The 21508-nt window shown below is 39.8% G+C and overlaps 1 protein-coding gene across 1 annotated transcript in view; it reads right to left on the reverse strand.

The window, feature by feature from the left end:
• Positions 1 to 5383: 5383 nt before the first annotated feature.
• csgalnact1a (chondroitin sulfate N-acetylgalactosaminyltransferase 1a) overlaps positions 5384 to 21508 on the reverse strand; it is a 45217-nt gene continuing 29092 nt past the window's right edge. The window contains exons 6-9 of the mRNA XM_084746149.1: positions 10528 to 10706; positions 8935 to 9029; positions 8621 to 8702; positions 5384 to 5734 (exon numbers count right to left, since the gene is read on the reverse strand). Of these exons, the coding sequence (XP_084602275.1) occupies positions 5439 to 5734; positions 8621 to 8702; positions 8935 to 9029; positions 10528 to 10706 (652 nt within the window). The 3' untranslated portion in view covers positions 5384 to 5438. The remainder of the gene's footprint in view (positions 5735 to 8620; positions 8703 to 8934; positions 9030 to 10527; positions 10707 to 21508) is intronic.

Below are 21508 nucleotides of genomic sequence, written 5' to 3' on the forward strand. Positions count from 1 at the left end.
CATTTATATATACACACATCAATCAATCTCACTATGTATGGGTATGTACATTTATTATCTGTGATGGTCATGTACACTTCAGGAGCAGAGGGGAGTGTAGGTCATCAGTATTCACAGCTTACAACGTTATCAGCTCTCTGTCACCATCTAGTGCTGTGGAGGTTAAATTACACCAATAAAATAGTAAAAATTCAGGAAATTGTGACAAATGCCAACAAATAATGGCTCCAAACTTTCAGTATTTGTCAAAATATTTATTTCCTCCACATCTGCTCAGTTTACTAGGAACGCCTTGCTAAAACTGATGTAGTCTTATACTGCTTCCCCGCAATAAATCCAACCTTCGTGGAGGTCAGGTTTAGAGAGGTGCTGATTGTACTGAACTGCAATGCGTTATACTGACAGGTTAATATCAATTTGTCCACCCTAATGCTGATTTTTGAAATGGCATAGTGTCTTTATAATTCTTATGAAGTGTGTGTAACGGTGAAAGTTGGGAAAATTGAAAAATGTTTTAAACAATTTATGAATCTGGACGTTCCTTTAACTCTGTTTTGGAGGTTTTAAGATGTGGAAAAAGTCTAAATATTTGATAATGTTCACCACAAATGGGCACAACACACGACTGAGGTCTAGGAGCAACAGATGTTGACAGTTAACAGATTGTTGATTTTGGAGGCTCCTGTAAACAAAAGCAGAAATATTTCCACTACAATAAAATTGTCTCACTGCTTCTTTTTAACTGGCTGAGGCTCACTTTGTTTGGTAAAATGAAAACATGGGGTCTTTTCATCAGATTTGAAGGAGAGGCCGACCCGATGGCAGGCGTTAAAGGAATAGTTCACCCAAAAATGAAAATTCAGTCATTATCTACTCGGCGTCACGGCGATTGAAGGTCAGGTTTATTTTGTTAGTCTGCAAAACACTGCTGGAGTTTCACAGGAAAACAATGGTGATTACACCGGATGAGCAGTATGGAGGCATTTTTACATTTGAAAACTCAACATTCACTTCCATTATTTGGGATATTCTGCAATACTATGAAACTCTAGCAGTGTTTTGTGGAGCCACAGTGGGAATTAGTTCACCAAAGTCTAATGAAAATTGACTTAATGAGAGTTATAAACTTACTGGACTACTTAGAACAATAGGTGCTAAAATGAAATATAGGGCGGAACAATTAATCAGAATTTTATCAAAATTGCAATATGACTTACTGCAATTTTCAAATCACAGAAGGTGCAATATTGTGTGTTATGTGTGTCGAAATATAATTTTAAATGAAATATTATTGAGCTGCTGAAATGTCCTGCACATTATATTCTACAGACATTTTGATATACTGTAATTAGTGTGTCTAAGATTTGATAATTACAGCATGTGCAGCAAACAAATCAAAATATACACAATGCACAAATATGTTTTATTCAACTCATTTACATGAAGTGAAAAAATAACTTGAAAAGGAAGTCATTCGATGTTTTATTACAAGGAATGTTTTTATGGCAAAATAATAAAAACATGTTTCAAAAAGTGCCTCTTTTCACATCTTTGGTCGCCCACCAACAGCACAGCTCGTTTTGACTGACTGAAGAAGAAGTGCTGGAACGAGATTTATGTTAGATTATATTAAAACAAAAATACACAGGAACCATCAAGGCAGTTATGTCTCTATAACAGCTCCAGTTTCTGTGACTGCATGTGTTATATCGCATCATCTCTTCCTTAATGCACTCTGTGAGTTTATTCATGACAAAAAGGGTAAGTTCACAAGAGTCACATTTGATTAAGAGAGACAAAAATATTAAGATCTAATTCTGACTTAAGTTAAGTCATCGTCATTTTCAGGACAGCAAATTGTTTTCCTTTATCTATCCATCACATGTCCACTAAAAAAACAAAACAAATTAGTCTACAGTACTTTAACTTTTAAATTAAACATTTAAAAAATAGACTCATCTTTAGATGTACTTTGGGCATAAATGTCTCATAAGGCTTTTAAGAAAAGCATCATTTTACTGACAAATACCTACACTTACCTACAAAAGCAGAATGCAGTAACTGGGGATACATGTTTCATAAAAATCCCTTTAACAATATAAAAAAATATTATACCACAGAAATGTTCAATTTCCATGAAAACAGCTTCTTAAATTTGTGGTCATTACAAACCAGACTTACAAACAAAAAAAGAAAGACTGATAAGGAGGTTGTATCATGTGAAAGCTATTTGATGTTTTTAACATATCAAAAATATTATGCCATAGAAATGTTCAATTCAAGCTTTTTAAATTTGATTATTACAAAATAATTACATAAAGGACCCAAAACATGGTATCTGTAGTCAAGTTTGGTTGTATAGTTTTTGCAATCTGCGTGTCAAGACTGCTAATGCTAAAGCTAATGTTAAACCTAATCTGAAAGTTAGCTTGTCGCTTGAAACTAAAGCCAAACAGGTTTTTTTTTTATGGAAGCCCAAAGTGTTAAGTGCTTAGACAACTAAAGTAAGACAGCTGTGTCACGTGAAAGCTAGCTAGGGAGACAGTTGTGGCTAACCTTCGCTAAAACCTGCTTAGTTATTGATTTTCCCCTGGTTTTCATCTGTAAATGAAGAATATGTGTTTTAAGAAGACAACTGACATTTTATTCAGTTAACAGCTTAATTCCTCCTAAAAGTAGCCAGTCTAGCAGATCTCAGTAGCGGCCATATTGGTTTTTGACTTAAATGTTATAATAAATCTAAAAAGACACGAAATGATAGCATGGTATCCAGCCTTAAAGCCTTTCTCTGAACTGACTGAACTCCTTCTATAGTTACTGCATTCTGCCTTCATAGGGCAGGATAGATACTGTCATTCAAAGCATGTTTTTCTTTGACTCAGCATCATCCTTTATGGGGGTGAATGGCCCACACATAATACTGCCCGGGCAACAACTGCATCAGAAGTCATAATCCTTACAAAAGGGAGGCATTTTTCTTTTATAATAATAACAAACATAAATAAAGGAATGAGGATTACAGATCAATAATTTATAGAAAAAAACAGAAAGTTTTACAAGGCCATTCCAGGCTTTTAAAAAGAGTCCTTCATTGTTTATTCACCAGCATATTGTTCACGTTCACTCCACCAGGTGGCACAGTTTCCCTACATATAAAACCTGTGGGTCGGTTCAATTTCCACTGACCACCCTGAGGAGACGGCGTTTGGGTTTTATTCACAGAAGGCACACGGTTCAGAGAGACTCCACAGCTCAAACTGAACATCTATGTTTACTCTCTGAAAGGCCTCGCTGCCGTTTACTGAGGAAGTTAAAAATGGGACGTGAAACTACAAATGGATGTTTCAGACTGGAGATCTGTCGATGTCCAACACGAGTCCACTCCAGTCGCGCAGATGAATTCCTCAAAGAGTTCAGTTTTAATTCATCTTAATTCATCTTTTATGTTCTCCTTTACAGAGCAACAAAGAGCCCCGAGTCCTTGAAAAGCAAAAAGTCTTCACATTTTTTTTCTTCAAAGGAATAGTTAAACATTTTGGTAAATATTCACTTTCTTGCAGAGAGATGAGAAGATTGATACCACTTTCATGTCTACATTTAATATGAAGATAGCTTAGCTTAGCATAAAGCCTGGAAACAGGGGGAAGACAAGTAGCTAATCTGCTTAAATCCCTTCTAAAGTTCATTAATTAACACATTATATCTTGTTTGTTTAATCTGCACAAAAAGGCAATATGAAATGACTTTAGTTGGTCAGCATCATTTTTATCTTAAGACAGAGCCGAGCTAATCATTTCCTTCCCCTTCCTGTCTTAAATTGCCTGAGTCCAGACTTTCGAATTCGCCTCCCTCAGAGTAAACTGATTGTCTGGAAATGGAGTGTAACGACTTGACAATTCAGTCCGATATCAGAGTTGTCTTTAAAGTTATAACAAGCAGGATTCGGCAGTTGCTGTTTGTAAACACAGAAAGATAGCTGACTGTTGAGTCTCACTCCCGGGATGTCAAACACCAATGTTTTGGGTCAGTAAAGCCTTCAGAGCACTGCAAAATAACAAGAAAATAAGAAGATACAGGCAGAGGGCGGGGTCTGTGCAGATGCAGGCGCTGCCACGCTGTTCTGGCGGGTCATAGGTGATGAGTTTACGGGAGAAAATCCTGCATATTGTGTCTATAAGCAGCATGTACAGTATTAGCTTATCTCAGAGCCTCATGTCTAATCACTCTTATTTCTATATGTCAAAGGGACAGTTCACCCCAAAATCAAAGTACATATTTTCCCCCTGGCTTGTAGTGATATTTATCCATCCATCTCTCTGCAGCACTCTACTGGGACTATTTTCTTTTCTAGTACAAAGAAAGTACTTCCTACATTAGATAGATTACCTTGAGTAACCAGGTCATGATTTTTGGAAAGAGACGCTGGTTTTGATGCTTTGAGCACCACAAGTGGAAAGCCTTTCAGTCCCATTATACCGGAGAGAAGGTAGACATCTCTTTGACAGAAGTTTCTGCACTTCACACCAAAAAAAAAAAAAAATCTAGATGGATGCATAGCACTACAGGTCAAGGGAAAAATATGTATTTTTGAGTTTGGAGTGAACTGCCCCTTAATATTTGGAGCTAGAGCCAGCAGGTGATTATCTTCGCTCAAAATGCTCCGCTCTACTCGCTTTTACTCGCTTTTTTTGGGGGGGTTTCCATTTACGGATACTACCTGGTGCTTTTTTTGTTATCGCCCCCGCTGAGGATACATGCAAGTTGAGCTAATACTAAAAGTTGACGTGAAAACAGCACGCGAGACATCCTGCACAAACCCAGCATTTTTAAATAGCCAAACTACCATCAATATTAACTTAATATTAACTATTAAAAACCAGGCTGTGGTTTATTTTTTAAGTGCAGAGTATCATGAACACAATCCCTTCAGACCCTCTGTTATAAGAGTAGTGTAGCTACTTTTTGTGTGCTGTGAGGGACAGAGACAGAGACAATGAATGCAGCAGAGAGGAGGAAAAAAGTGGGCAGTGACGTCAATCTGGCATCGTCATCTGGTTTGTCAGTGAGTAAAGGCTGCAGCTTCTCAAGACCGTGTGTGAATGACCACAAGCAAATGGAGTCAAGCTAAGTCGTACCTTGTAGTGGAAATATGGCTTAAGAGAGCTTTGTAGCTGCTTGTATGTAGCTTTTTTCACCTTCTGACAGAGCCAGGCTAGCTGTTTCCAGTCTTTATGCTAAGCTAAGCTAATCACCTGCTGGCTCTGGCTCCATATTTAGAGTAAAAGATGAAAGTGGGATCTAGCTTTCTTTCTCAGCAAGAAAGCAAGTAAGGGGATTTTCCAAAATGTTGAACTATTCCTTTAAAATCTGATGCAGTTCAGCACTGTTTCAACTGATTTCAGTCACTGCAGTGATTATAATCAACCAGCTTCATGTCTTCATGTCTTTTTGGGGTTTGAGTTTTGTTGCTGTTTCTGTTTGCGGAGGTGAGCTTCGATCTCGTGCCTGAAGAACAGCATCCCCAGCTGGCCGTGCGACGCCTCGTTCATGGCCTTGGACTGCATGCACATGCGATACTGGTCTGGAGGGAGCTCGTCGGCACAGTGCTTCTCGTGCCACAGGTGGAACAAGCCTCGCGACGGCGCCCGGACCACTAGGAGGTTGCTGTGGAGGTACTTTCTGTAGAGGTGGACATCTTCTCCGCCCCAGCCTTTGATGTCGATGTCAAAACCTCCTGGAGATGAAGAGAGCAGAGGGGTAATGCATTATAAGACTTCATTATACCATCACAGGGTGTGTTGTTATGTGGAAAAAGCTTTTGATATGCAAACATTTTCTAAGCAATTAATGTCTTCAGTGCTGCGTTCTCTACCTCTTAAAGGAATGCTGATTAGGAATCCTGATTAGAGTCGACAGTATGTGATCATAATCAGTTTTCTCTCCTCGCTGCCTGATTTGTTGTTTCATGAGGGGGCGGTGAGGATGTTTTACACTGATGCTCCAAAACAGTTCTTGACCAGACGTGCATCTTTACATGTCTGAATTCCTCATGTCTGCTTTTGCTGACACTTTATGTCTCTCTGCAGTTTTATTTTGATTATTCTGTCAGTGTCTGTCTGTCTTTTTAAACTCATGCTTCAGGGCTAAACAGAGATAAGACAGGAATTTGAACCCAACAGATAAATTGTTCATTTGTTTGTGTGAATGCACTCCTGGCCTAAATAACATTTAGCATTGTGAGTTCTGAAGAATGTAAAACTGCACAACTTCATTCTGACTTTAAAGACACAATTCGACATTTGCGGAAACGCACTTATTCCCTTTCATGTCCAGTGTTAGATGAGACTATCAGTGGGTCTGTATGGTAAATTTGAGGTTGCGGCCAGAAGCTTGCTCGCTTAGCTTAGCTGAGATTGGAACCAGACAGTCAGGCACAGCTAGTTTGACTCTGTATAAATCTGTATATATCTTGTTTGTTTGACAAAAAACCAAAGTGCATACCAGATCAGTTGTGGTTTTACAGGAAGTCACTGCACCCTGCCAAGAAATGGACTCACATAACCTCTCATTAAACGATAATCTGACGCGAAATACACAAGAAGTCCCTCAAATTAAATAGCAAAATACTTTGCTTGTGCATTCCATCTAGAACAACAGACATGCATTTTCCCATGTGTCACTGCTACGATAAAGCCAAAAACAACTTGGTAAGAGTTAGGGAAAGATCATGGTTTTTAAAGTTTAGGGAATCTACGTCGTCATGGCTACAAAAGCATCCACTCGGTTAAAGGAGAAATATGCGATATATTTACTGTATTAAATCATAAAATGACCATGATGTTATCAGAGATTATAGCTACTACAAGGAACTATTTTAACTTGCCCATGTACTAATCACTGTAACTTCCTCTGGGAAAACACAGGCTCATTTCTTCTGTTTTCAAAGAGACTCAGACCCAGTGGCAGGCATTAAGAAAAACTATAGAAATATCCTCTCATGCATGGTCTTGTTAACTTATGTAGCTCATATAGAGGCAGCTACGTTAAATTGAGACTGTTTCACGGTAGGAAGGAAACTGCTGCTAAGTTGAAATACTTGCGTCTCTGACAACAGCACTACAGCCATCATGTCCTCCTTTGAAGTTTTCATTCTGGTGTAGTGATTCCACATGGAGCTAAAATTAATAGCAATAGTTTGTCTAATGAGTAAGTGTCTGTTTATGAGTTGTAAGAAATCATTAATTATCTTTTAGAAGGAGGAGTTGATTACAACGGTGGCGTCTGGCAGGCAGTCACTGAACTCCAACTCCAGAGTTTGTATTTTCAGAGCAGTGGGCTTCTGTTTTTTTCAGGATAATAGACTTAGCTTTACATTGCAAACCGCTGGCAGAGTTATAACTTACAGTGTACGTCACTTGTCATCGTGCTCGTCCCTGCAGCCTGCAGGCAACTTGCCTGAGCTTCGATGTGTTGGTAAGTGAACTGTTCATCGCTGGAGAGAGCCTAGATAGCTGTTTTCCTCCTGCTTCCAGCCTTTAGCCTTTAGCAGTAGCTACATATTTACTGATCAGACAGGAGAGTGATCAATACTCTATTTTGGGGATGCACGACATGGAGACTCACATTGTTGTATTTTAAAAAGATTTTCATATAACCTGTAGTTTATGCACACCTGAGAGTAAAAAAAAAGCTAAGATGTGGTGAGCAAATATGGATGATTTAATATTCCACAGGTCTGACTGAACCAAATCTAACTGACTGATAATTTACTGGTCCTAATATTTATTGTGCATTTCTACTGTATATTCTTTACTTATTTATTTGGATCACCATTTGCTGTTACTAACATGCCAGCTACTCTTTCTAGGGTTCACAGAAAGCAAATCATGAAAACAATCTCATGTGGTTATGCAAATTAGAACTGAAAGTAATATTACATAATACTTCACATTATGTACATATTTACATACATAAATAAATGCACTCGCACTGCATAAAACTTGCAGCAAGAAAGTTAATCAGTGCAGCCCCCTAAAATGTCAAACTATTCCCTTGAAACAGATTTCTGGCCTTCTTGGAGCCTTGTTTATCATTTCAGCACAGTTATTTGAGAGCATTTGCATACTTGCATGCGTGTGTATCTGGGCCCCGAACAATAAAGCACTTTAAATTTCACGGTACCCCTTAATTGATTTCACTTTGGAGGGCCACTAAATTGATGTAAATCTGTCTTGAGAGCCAATATTCCTCACCTAATATACAGATGGAGAGGACATTGGGCTATGAGATATGCTAATATATGCTGCTGCCGCTCAGAGCTGTTCCATGCAGAGTAATATAATAAAATCTGCTCCCAGTTAAGAACAGTAATGTAATATTGAACCATTTGTGTTCTGATGTTTTTCATATCCATTAAGCTGTGGCACCATTAACGTAGCAGTGCGCATATTTTGGTAGCCATCCAGGAAGCCCATTTTTACCCTGCGTTATGTAACGCCTCTGCTCAGATAATCAACCCCCAAGAGCTACTGTTTATAAATTCCTGCATCGCTAAGATGTTGTGATGAGTATGACTACAGCGCATGTTGTGTTGTAAATTATGTCTTTCTGTAATATTTACCAATGTTTATGAAGTCCGACCTGTACTGGCAGGTCATGCCGAAGCCAAAATCCCTCCAGAAGCCCGTGTCTTTCTTGATCACCTACAGAGAAAAGATCTGAGAGCTTATAAACCGAAATACATCAGCTCAACACACTCGGGAGCCACTTCAACAGGAACATGCTTCTGTTGTACACCTAGCAGCTGGAGAGGGGAATATCTCTAAACCTTGCAGCAATGCAGCACGGCACTGAGTGGGATATTTTCCACAAGTGGCTCGCAGAGTGCTCGAAAACAAGAAAGAGGAGAGGACAGATTTGAGTGGTGTTTGTTACCAGCTGCTGCTCCACAGGTGGGACGTGTTCAGGACTTCCATAGATCAGGGTGGGGTTATACTGGCTGAATAACACCGGGTAGAACACCTTTTTACCTGAGAGGGAGAGAGAGACAGAGGTGTCAGACAGCTAAGATGGTGATTTAATGGGAACGTGTGTGTGTGTGTGTGTGTGTTCACAATGCAGGGTGGGAAATTAGCATCAGCCACCAGGCAAATTATAAAATATGACAGTGTTTGGTATATTTCAGACAAAAATAATGACTTACTATTGAGTGGCTGGTGAATTAGAATATTTATCTGTTTGTAGATGGTGAATGTTCACATTTTAAAAAGTTTCCACACCCTGTTTATATGACATTTAATAGGTTTCACCTCACCATCTCTTATTTCATTTTAAGTATTCTGACTGGTCATGATAACAATTTGACCAGCTGGAATTATAGTTGAAGATAGTTTTTGACTAGGCAGAAATAACCTATTAAAACATTAATTCAAACTATGTGTAATGATGTTTTGACTATAGTCAAAATTCAAATGTCAGATATCTCTACTTATGTTCTGATTACTGAGAATGAATCATGGAGCTGCATGGAGAATGTAATTAGGGATAACTACAATTGAATTTTACTCCATCAGTGGCCAGGTTGTATGAGGTATTCCTCCATAGTCAGTGTATTAGCGATAGTAGATAGCTCGGCTCACCCCCAGTTTGGAGAGGCAGGAGGATTACTGGTGTAGGAAACATGTAGACAGGGTCATCAACAAAATGAATTTGCTAAAAAAAAAATCTATATCAGTTTAAGTGTATGCTATATTTAGTATATTTTCACTGCTTCACTTTGATGTCAGACAGCTTTTTTCCAATGAGCAACTGTGGTTATATAAAGCCAAATATCACTCTCTCCAAACCAACCAAACTCCTTTGACAAAAACAGTTATTTTGAAAACACAGGAGTAGCCGGTCCGCTGCTGCCTCGACTGGTCACACAAGTCACACAATGACACAAACAAATTAGCTGATCTAGGCAGCAGACACAGTAGAATTACTGTTTTTGTCAAAGGAGTCTGATTGCTTTGTCGAGAGATAAAACTGTCTGATGGCAAGGTGACACCGAAAATATTCTAAATATTGAGTACACTTGCGCGCATATTGATTTTTTTGGGTGGGTAAAATCGACCCGACTGTAGCTAATACACTGCCTATGGATACGTATTTCATCTAACCCCACATCAAACAATCCTAACTATCCCTTTAAACAATGACTCATCAAAACTTAAATTAAAGATATCTTCAGTGAAGTTTTGAATTGTCATTATTTCAGTTAAGTGCAGTTCAGTGTCAAACTAACATTTCATCTACAAATGCATATACAATTACAATGTGATGCGTCAGAAAAGTCAAGATATCTGCAGCAGCAATGTGGACAGTAAGAAAGATAGTTCAAGACATCTCCAAACGCCTCCACTGCAGTGTAGCTGGAGATATACCGATTCAAAGTTTTTACTGGTAATAAATTCACTGCGGATATCTGTAATGTTGTCAATCTGTTATATGTTGAAACGTGCGTGGTATAGTGTGCATATGTCTCACCGGGCTGTGTGTTGAGTCTGCAGGTGTTGAGGAAGTCAGCTGTGAAGTAGATGTCCACGTCGCAGAAGAAAAGCAGCACGTTGCCTCCCTTCCAGGCTCGGGCGCCGACGTCTAGACCCCGTCCCCGAGAAAACTCCTCGTCCAGCTGCAGCAGAGTGTAGTTCTTAAAATTCACTTCCCTGCAGAGACACAGAGACAAAGGCATTGGTAAGACAGAGGGATTTTTTTTTCTTCAAAACAAAAAGAGATTATTCAAACTCTCTTTGGTGAACTGGGAAGAGAATATATATAACTGCTTGTCTGAAAGCAAAACATAATTTCATGGAGGATTATAAAGATAATTTCACTCTTTTTACAGGTTTTTCTCATTTATTTTCCTGTTTCTCAATATTTCTCATGTTATGAAAGTGCTATCAGTATCTACTTGTTTCTTTCCTTGTCCTTATATCACCGCTGCATTTTACATATTCACTGCATTTATTAATTATCAGTTTATGTCTATACTGTATGAGAAATCTTAATGACAAACTGTTGTTTTCCTGTGCTTTTTATTGGTTGGGTTCTCTACCTCACTTTTATTTCCTTTATGTAATTTGGGCGACTTATTACTGCAAATTTATTATTTAATTTTCTTCTATTTTAATTTATTTTATTTTCCTTTTTATTGTGCTGTGTCTCTTTTTCATTGCTCTGTTGTGTGCATATTTGAATAATCTTCTAAAGCATTTCTTTGCCTCATGTAAAGCACCAGGAATCGCCCCTGTGCTTGAAAGATCCCATGCCCATAAGCTTTGGCAACATGTTTTTCATCAAAACATCGTGCCAATAAGTTAATTGAATTGAATTAAAAATGAGAGAGACAGAGAGAGCGAGAGAGAAAAAGAGAGAGAGAGAGAGAGAGGGAGAGAGAGAGAGAGAGAGAGAGAGAGAGAGAAGGAGAGAGACTAATTGGAATAAAATCACTGAAAACAGGAGATGAGTAACAGAAAGACACGGACAAAAGACGATTTATTCTCTGGTTAAAACTGAAATTTAATGCAAATATGAAAATGCACCGGGTCATCTCTCAGGTCTGGTGTGAACAAAGGTCTCCAAACCTGCTGTGCACCTCAGCTGTAAAATCTGCAGCCACACGATCATCATGATCTGCATCATACTGACTGACAGCTGTAGAGGCTGTAGAGATGTAATCCTGAGGCTGGCTTAATAACCAAGAGAAGTGGGTAACTGTTCCAGAGCCTCAGTTTCACTTTGTGGCAATATTGCAAGTTTTACTTCAGTAAAAGCCCTGAATACTTCTTCCACCGCTGGTTTCTGGTAATTTGATTTAACACAAATTTAGGAATAGGCACCAGTTGAGCGTAGTATCAAATTAAATAATAAAGCAATTTCATCAGGATGTTGGCACAGTGCCCACCCCACAAAGACAGATTTAGGAAAAATGCAGCAGCCAGCTTCTGTTGGAAGAAGTATTCAGATCTTTTTGCTTGAGTAAAAGTAACAATACTCAACTGTAGAAACACTCTGCTATATGTCAGTATCAGCAAGTATCAGCATGAAAATATACTTATAGGGCTGGAGCTAACAATTATTTTCATCATTGAATAATCTGTTGATTATTTTCTTGATGAATCAGTTAGTTGTTTGGTCCATAAAATGTCAGAAAAAGGTGAAAAATGTCGATCAGTGTTTCCCTCAGATGTCTAGTTTTGTCCAGAACCCAAACATATTCAGTTTACTGTCATAAAGAAACACAGAGTATTCACATTTAAAAAACTGAAATTGAAAAATGAAATTAAATCAAAGCGATTAACTGATGATTGATTAATCATTGCAGCTCTAGATTTATATTGTTATTAATAATCTGTAATATTATGGAAAGTAACTAGTAATTAAAGCTGTCAGACAAATGAAGTAAAGTGTTCTTACATGGAGGTGAAATTATGAATAGTTTCTCAGGAGGACTAGTTGGTTTCTGTGTCTACAAGCTATAGACTTCATATTAAATAGTGGACAGTGCATCTAAAAAAGTGAAGCTAATGTGCCTGAGGGGCCATGTCTATGTGAAGCACTCTGGGCTGCATCTGTGTCTGAAAGGTGCTATATAAATAAAGCTGAGTTGAGATGAGAGTTGAGTTAGCCTTTTTTTTCTGGCAGAAAGGATGCTGGGATGAAGCGTCTGTGTGATTGAAAAAAATGCTGCATGTGGATTTTGTTTCTATGACAACAATGTCTTGAAAGTTCCTATGACTGCCATTGTTCCACAGTCTAGCATCGCCCCTTTGGTATTTATTATCTATTTGTTTGACATGATTTTTACTGTGAGCATCGACTGGCAGACATGCTGCCTCGGTTTAACTCAGCTCGTCAGTCTGGCGCCGCAGAGATCTGACTCTTGAAAGCGTGTCTTGATACGGGCTCGTCTTGAGTCGAGCGGTTGTAAAACACTGCTTAACCACATGCCAGTTCCTATAAATTTTTCACAATATTTTGTTGTCTTTAAACTTTTATTATGAAGCTGCAAAATCAGGAAGTGTTGAGATTTCACCTGCAGTTACTTGACATGACACCTACATGAAAGTAAAATAAAGCAGATATTTCAGAGAAAAAACAGCGTCTCAGGAGCGAAACTAAACTTCAAACCACAGAGATTCGCACACGGGCCTTTGTTTTTCCTTTACGGCGCAAACAGACAGGTTAACTCTCCTCCATTTTCTTGGTTACCAGGGTGACGAATCCACATCTAATATATGATTCGTTGCCTGGAAAAAAGTGGAGGTGGCAACACCAGCGGCTTTGTGAAAAGTTTTGTAGATTTTCACCTTGCAGTACTTGGAGTGGCTGCACAAAAAAGGCGGAGGAAAAGACGCCGGGTGCAGACGCTCTCTCCTCATTGGGAACAAAGATGAAAAAAGATGGTGGCGCTCAGAAAAAAAGTTAATGTGGACACTTAAACCTACATTCTTTCTTGTGGCCCGCGGGGGTGACTGTACTGGTTGCAAAAAGCAGCCTGAATGTATGTACTCCTATGAGAAAATAACTGTAGTTCTCATTTGATTTATTTATGAGTTTATGGTCTCGATCGCTAGATTAGATCGTTCTTCCTCCTCTACAGCCTGATGTTCATTTTATAAATTATGTTCCCATTTAGAGTAAAAGAGAGGATAAAGCAGGGTATGTTTGAGGCCGGGGCTACCTTCTGAGCGACTAAGCGAGTCCGCCCAGTGCAACACACAGAGCTCATGAAACTCAGATCAAACTGTCAATCTAGGCAGTGCTGATCAAATATGGATTAAGATTCTGTCAGTGTATTGCTTATTTCTCACCTCAAATGTGTTCATAAACATTTATTAGTGTACTGTTTAGATGTAATTCGAGAAAGTGTGTGACCATGCAGCCACAATATTGTGTCTGATTTCCAACGAAGCCACCCTAAACACGGACCAAAATGTCAAACTAGGCAGTACTGATCAAATATGGGTCAGTAATCTGTTACGTCATTGCCTATTTTTCACCTCAAATGAAACACATTTAGCGTACTGTTTAGATTTAACATGAGAAGAACTGCGACCAGGCTGGCTGCCATTTTTTCCTGCTGAACAGATAAGAGAAAAACAAACAAATTGCTCAAGTTGCAGTACGTCACCCACCATCTGCAGGCTTTTGACGGTACTGTGCATGCTCTGGTTCTAACAAAAAAAATCAAGACAGCGACTCTGTTAATGCCAAGGTCAAGGCTTCAAAACAGTGACCCACAAACCAATGGGTGACGTCACAGTAGGTTAACACTTGCTCTAGGCTGCCACATGCACTGAATCTAATGGATACTTAAAGGCAACAGAGTGGTAGGAACCAAAAGGTCAACAGGGACCTCCAGTACAACTGTGCTCTGGGCCTCCCTTTGTGGGTTAATCTGGTCCTGGTAATCCTCTGCTTTCTGCCTTTTCTGCCTCTCATATTTTCCACCCAAAGATGACAACATAATGACATCACAAATCTTGTTCCAAAAGTTCACATGAGCACAATGTTTGGTAAACTGACTTCATTTCCCAACTCCTGGATTCTGGTCTGGGATTGAAAATGAACTGCATGAGACGACAAAGCTTCTCCCACCACTGGCTTGAAGTTTTCCAAGGATGTGGTGAGAGTAAAGACAAAACGGCTGGATCCAGATGTACACAGCTGCGGCCTTTTGCAAACCATAACAATTCACACTGTTAGTGACTAATCCTTTACTCACGCATGCACATTCGCAGACGTCGGTTTGAAGATACTCGGGGGGGAAAACTGGCCCTGAGGCAGAACAAACAGGATCTAACCTCCTGCTTCATTCATGTGATGTTTGGTGACATAACACATGCGAGACAGAGAGCAGGTAGACAGAGGCAGACATACACAGCGTTGTTAGAGGAAACCAGGATGACCAGAGGAAACATGGTCAGTTTGTTTTTGCCAGAGGCCGCTTGAATCATGCTTCCCACATTTCCATCCAACGGAGTGTGTGTGTGTGCGTATGTCTGTGAATGTGTACCCGCATATTTATTCACGTGTATTACTGTGTAAAAGCCTTTGTCCATCCTTTCAGCCTCTCCCATAAATAAGACATTATAAAACCTTTTAATCCTGGTCAGAGTGGCTGTAAATCCCAGAGAAACATAAACATCACGCCACTTATGACTGCATTATTTGTCTGTCCGAGTAACAACTCTGGTGCAGCAGAATGTTAAAAAAAAAAACAAGTAGAATATCAGGAACCATTACAAAATGTCCTTATCTATCTATTCATATGTGATTATATGCTGTCAGCCAATACAGCGACGGAGTTCAATCTCCACGTCTGTCTACAGTTTGTGAATTCAAACAGAGTCGATCTGTTTCACAGTCTACTCAGAGTCCCCGGAAAAGCTGACCCACCCGCTGGCACTAAACTGTCCACAGATGGTCGAGACAGAGCACAATAGCTCTGTTTGTTTCAAACAATGTTAATGCAATAGCAGCTACAATCACATGTTGATTCAGTCTCAGCTTTAATGAGGCAGGAAGCTCATTTGTCAGAGATGAAGAGGAAACTGTGAACTTTAAGGAAGAGCGTCTCAGTGAGTGAAGAAGAAAATATATCGCTCATAAACTGTATTTATGTCCTCCTTTGTTTTAGAGGAATAGTTTGACATTTTTGGGAATATGCTGATTAGTTAATGCCCACATGCAGCTAAAGTGACAATCAACGTGCCTCATTTGACATCAAATGATGCTTCAAGTGTTCCTGAAACACATTTTAGCATACTGTTTAGCTATAATTTTTGAAAGTTTGTGACCCTGCTGCCATTTTGTCCTGCTTGAAAAAGGACTGAGCATCACCCCAACTTTATGAAGAAAGTTTGTTGTACTGGCAAATAAGCAAGCTAATAAGTGTGGTTTCCAAAATGCTGAGCAGTTCATTTAGAACCGATTTCTGTACTTTCTCTAACATTTCAGCACATTTACGTGAAAGCATTATCATGCTTTTGTCTGAGTTTGGGCCCAAAACAATGAACCACCTTGAATTTCACTGCAGCCTTTAATTGATTTCGCTTTGGTGGGAAGCTTAAGTGTTGTAAATCTGTCTGGGAAGCCAATATTCCTCACTTAATTTACAGATGGAGAGGGCATGAAATGTGCTGTTTGAGATATGCTAATATATGCTGCTGCTTAAAAAACAGGAAACTAGATGGAAACAGCTAGCTTGGCTCTATCTAAAAAAAAAATCTACCTAATAGCGCAAGTTGTTTTTACATTTTTGTCTTTGAACAGATCAAAGGTGCAGTGAGAGATTCTGGAGAAAGATAAACTCTTAAGTCTCAGTGAGAGATTCTGATTCATTTTACACTGGAAAATCAGCTATCTTTCTCCAGAATCTCTTACACACATTTAACTGAACAAAATCCTGAGTAATGTGCTCCTTTGTGAGCTTTAGATGTGCGCTCGTAGGGCGATTTTGTCACGTTTAGACAAAAGACGCAGGCTAGGTTTTTCTCTGCCTGTTTCCACTATTCATGCATCAGGTAGTTTTATGGTAGTGATATTTTCCTGATTACTAATTATTTAGGGGAATTTGTAATTGTCTCTTTTTCCAGAGAACCACAGTTGATCTATTATTCATAAGTGTATAGTGCGTGTCTCTATGCTGGCCCGAGCGTATTAGCTGTCTCAGATGTTTTTTGTCTCCACTAACCCATTTTCTGAGTCTACATACCCAAAAATAAGAACACAGGCACTCCTATTGTGTGTGGAGTTGAAAAGTCCACTTAAGCCCTGCGATATCCTTGTTTTCTAAATGACTTTTTATATTGTGCTCTTTTTCTTCCTGCTCCCCCTCAGGCATCAGCACCCCTTATTATGGCCTGAAATAGTCGATTTGTTTACTGGGGGTGTGATGGGGTGGTACCTAGTATAGGCTAAATTGTTGAAACTGTGTCAGAGTGAGAAGCCCTTAAAGAGCTGTCATGTTGTGTCTCAGCAGCAGGCCTGATCCTGTTAGTTCTGCTCAGGACAAGGAGGGGAGACCAGATTTTCTCTCAGTGTCTCTTTTCTTTCGCTGCAAATTTGTGCCTCTGCGTAACCATTTGTATGTATTTGCTTGTGTGTGGTTATAGCTTGAGGACTGACTGCCGACATGGTGCTTACTGAATGTGAAAAGTCTCGACTGTAAGCCCCTATATGTGGACATATCCGGGCTTCTTTTCAGCCCAAACACGTTTCTGAGATACCAGTGAAGCATACTTGCTTTTTAGCCATGCTCGTGGCATTGCTGCAGGAATGGAAATGTTGGTCAGTTGGTTGGTCCAGACAGAAATATCTCATCGCATTAGATGGATTGCCATGTCATTTTGTTCAAACATTCATTTTTCCCAGAGGATAAGTGCTAATGACTTTGGTGATCTCTTGACTTTTTATCTAGCACCACCAGCATGTCAAGTGTCTAACTTTCCTGAATAATACACCTCATCACCGGCAGACAAAAGACAGATCAATAAAGAGAAATGGTACCAGAACAACATCTTTAAAGCCCGATTAACTGGTCTGGAACAATAAACAACATTCATGTTTATACTACACTTGCTATATTAACTGTCTCCTCCAATTTAAGTTACAATCCATTCCCTTGCTGAGTGATGAGACTATAATAGGTGGACAGCATATAGTGGACAGAACTTTGGAGCCTAAAATGTGAAGCCAGTGCAAAAGTGCTCTAACCCTGCATTTTTTGTAATGGCCAACAGGGGGCGAGTCTTCTGGTTTCAAAAAGAGGTCCAGTTGTATTTACTCTTACAGCAAAATGACCCAACTTCTCAAATAATTTCTAACCTCAATAATGGTTTCCTAATGAGATTAGGGTCTCAATTGCTAGTTTCAAGTACTCTTCAACACAGTGTGATGTTCATTTTGTAAGTTATGGTCCCGCTTAGAGAAAAATAGACAACAAATGGCTCATAAAACAAAGATCAAACTGTCAAAATAGGCAGTGCTAATCAAATAAGAATCAAGATTCTGTTGCTACATTAAGTATTTTTCACAAATGTTGAACTGAGCACACGATCACAAAATGTCACCCACCATCTCCAGGGTCTCATTGGTTTTGCGCATGTTCTGGTTGCAAAAAAAACAAGGTGGTGATCCCCATAATGCAAAACTCAAGGCTTGAAAGGGGTACTTCACAATCCAACGGGCGACATTGCCGTATCTGGGATTGCAGGTAGACGAGAGCTGAAATGGTGCCATTACACCCTGCTTTTACTTATCTTTAAGCTGTTTCCAGACAGTAAGCAGGCGATGCTCCCTCATTTTTTTTGCAAAGCTGGTCAGTCCTGTGTTGCCTGGAATCATACAGTGCCTTGCAAAACAATTGTGTCTCATTGAAACCTCAGTCACAACACCTTCAGCGGGCCTTAACCATGACACAGAAAACCCACTGTAAGCAAACAAACCGCGCAACATCACCTCCGCCACTACTCAAGGTGCCTACCCTCACAAGCCCAAGAATAGCTTGCTCATTAGCAAACACTGAGTAAATAACCAACCTGCACTTACTCCCACAATTTCTGTGCTGTTGTGCCTAGCAGCACTTTTGTTTTAAGTTGTAATCCTGGAGGCCAGGAACAAAGAAAAGAGGGATCCTAGTACGTTCAACAAAAATCTTCTCCTCCGCATTCATCCACTGCAGGTAAGTAAACACTAAACTTTCTGTCCCACACTTTTTCTTTGTTGTTGTTTTTTAGGCAAATTACTAAGGAGTTTCCAAGTGAATTTTACCTCCATAAACATTACCTAAAATTCCTAAAATTTTCAACTCGAGTCTTTACCCTAAGTCTTGTTGCATCATAAGTATTTCAACCAACTGCTCTCACCTCCTCAGCATCTCTTCATGTACTGATGCAGCGATGCCAGCTGTTAGCTCTCTTCGACCTGGGAGTTTTTAATACCCGCAATAACTCTTAAACAACAAATCTTTCCAGCTTGTCTGTCACCTGTTTGGTGTTTACAGAGCAGGCAGGAATGTATCCTCTCTGGGCTATCATGCAGAGGAAGAAAAAAAGCTTGTGCTTTACAGTGAGCTGGGGAATCAACAGTCTGTGCATGTAATGGAAGGGTAAGTGCAAGCTATAAAAAATGTAGACTTGTTGTGATCACTCTCAGGCTCATCCCTCCGGCTAGAAAGCTACACGAGTTATCAACAGTGAGTAATTTACAGAATGGGCGTGTATTGGCAATCTGTAAAGACACAAGCTCTCTTTGAAATTAATATTGGACAGCTTTTCAAACTCCTTTATGATTTGTTTATCATTTCATCCACTAATAATCTTCCCTCAGTCACCTTCTGGAGGACATTATTGTCTTCGAGGCTGTCAGAGACTCTTCAGAGAGTTGTTGACCCGTGTGTGAACTGAATGAAATGCCACAATAACATGAAAGGCTTATTGGAGAGGCTGTCGCATGGTGGTACAAGAGAAAGACAGAATGATCTCATCCTTCATTTCTTTGTCTGCCCAAATTCCTAAACCTTCTCTTTCATCTTAACTACTACTACTTCCTTTGATATCCTTGTTGGTGCTCTTCTTCCATGCTCGGAAATCTGTCTTTTTTCTGGCTTCACTTTGCTCGCCCATCTTATCTTCACACCTCTCCTCCAACTTCCTTTCTCACTGTTTTCCCCCTCAGCAGTCGTCTCTCCTCTGTGTCTGAATCACAGTACTTATTCATATGTATTGACTTGTATCTCTGTAGCACAGACCGCTCATTCTGCTCCCTGTTTTACACACAATCTTCCTCTGTCCTCCTCTCTTGCATCTTTTCCTCTTTATCTCACGTTGTTCTGCATCATTATTCTTCAGCATGTGAGGCTCTGAATCGTACTGTACATGCCCCCCGATGGTTAGAGCCTCAGTTCAGGCTTTGAAGTATGGATGTGTAAGCGATATACTTGAAAGTTCAGCAGATGATCCTATCTATTTTGAACGATATCCCTGGTGTCTTGCAGAATGCTTGAAGACTGAGGCTCTGATTTTCTGGAGCACTGCCATCCCCTACATTCTGCTTGTTTTGGCCTTCATTACAGTGGAACTGGTCTGGCTTTTGATATACACTGATCAGTCACAACATCCAAGTAAATAACATTTATCACAATGGCAAATGTCAAGGGGTAGGATATATTAAGCCTTGTACAGATTGAGATTTCAGCAATCATAGAAGTTTATAGCAAGCCACACTGTGTGACACAGATCTAATAAACTTGGATACAACATCACGTTTGATATATGTAGACCATACGATGATCACACCTATTGAATTGTAGGCTACGAAGCAAGTCATTATACAAGAAAATGACATTAGCGTGCGTCATCCATCCGCGCTGCTGTAGCGTGGTTGTGGCTTGGAAAAAGAGGAGACATGGAACAATTTTGCAAAGATTGCTTGAGGTAACATCAAGTATTTGTAGTATTTTTCATTTTTCAAAGTATTTATTGTAAATTTTTGACAGTCTGACTTCTGTCCCAGGCTTTCATTGGTCACATGACCTTCTCTAACACTACAATGTAGGACTACCGTTTCAGAACCGTATTGTTTCTTTCATGTTGGTCCTGTGATCAACCAAAATCACAGTATATACCCATCTTTAGACAGCAAGTGAAGAGTCAGTTCTTCATGCTAATATGTTGGAAGTAGGAAAAATGGGCAAGCGTAAGAGTCTGCCCGACTTTTACAAGGGCCAGATTGTGATGGCTCATCAGCTGAGTCAGAGCATCTCCAAAACAGCAGGTCTTGTGGGGTGTGTACCAAAAATGGTCCAAGGAAGGACAACTGGTGAACCAGCGACAGAGTCATGGGCACCTAAGACTCCAAAGAAATCGATTCTCAAAATGAATTGAAGCTGCTACACTAAGAAAATTTCATGTAAACCAAATGATAGATGCCACACAAGGCTACTCGGGCAGGGTTAAGTCCAGGCCAACTACAGCGAACATTTGCATCCACACATACAGCTCCTGTGGGTAAATGTCTAGACAAGTGCAGAGTTGCAGTGCATGTGTGAGTTTCTGATGAAAGATGTCATTAAGTTGTCAGAACAAACAGTGCATCACAGCTTGCTGCGTATGGGTTTGCGTAGCCACAGACCAGTCAGATTACCCATGCTGACCCCTGTCCTCAGCCGAAAGGGCCAACAGTGAGCATGTGAGCGTTAGAACTGGACCATCAAGCAATGGAAGAAAGTGGTCTGGTGTTGACCAGGAGTTGACTCGGCCTTCAAATCCCCCAGTTCTCAATCCAATCAAGCATCTGTGGGATGTGCTGGAGCAACAGTTTTGATCCATAGAGGCCCTAGCTTGCAACTTACTGGACTTAAAAGATCTCCGGCTCACATCTTCTTGCCAGATAATACAAGATACCCTCAGAGGTCTTGTAGAGTCCATGCCTCAGTGGGTGAGAGTTGTTTTGGTGGCATAAG

This window comes from Lutjanus erythropterus, chromosome 20 (genome assembly GCF_056507025.1).
Source record: "Lutjanus erythropterus isolate fLutEry1 chromosome 20, fLutEry1.hap2, whole genome shotgun sequence".
Classification (NCBI taxonomy): domain Eukaryota; kingdom Metazoa; phylum Chordata; class Actinopteri; order Lutjaniformes; family Lutjanidae; genus Lutjanus; species Lutjanus erythropterus.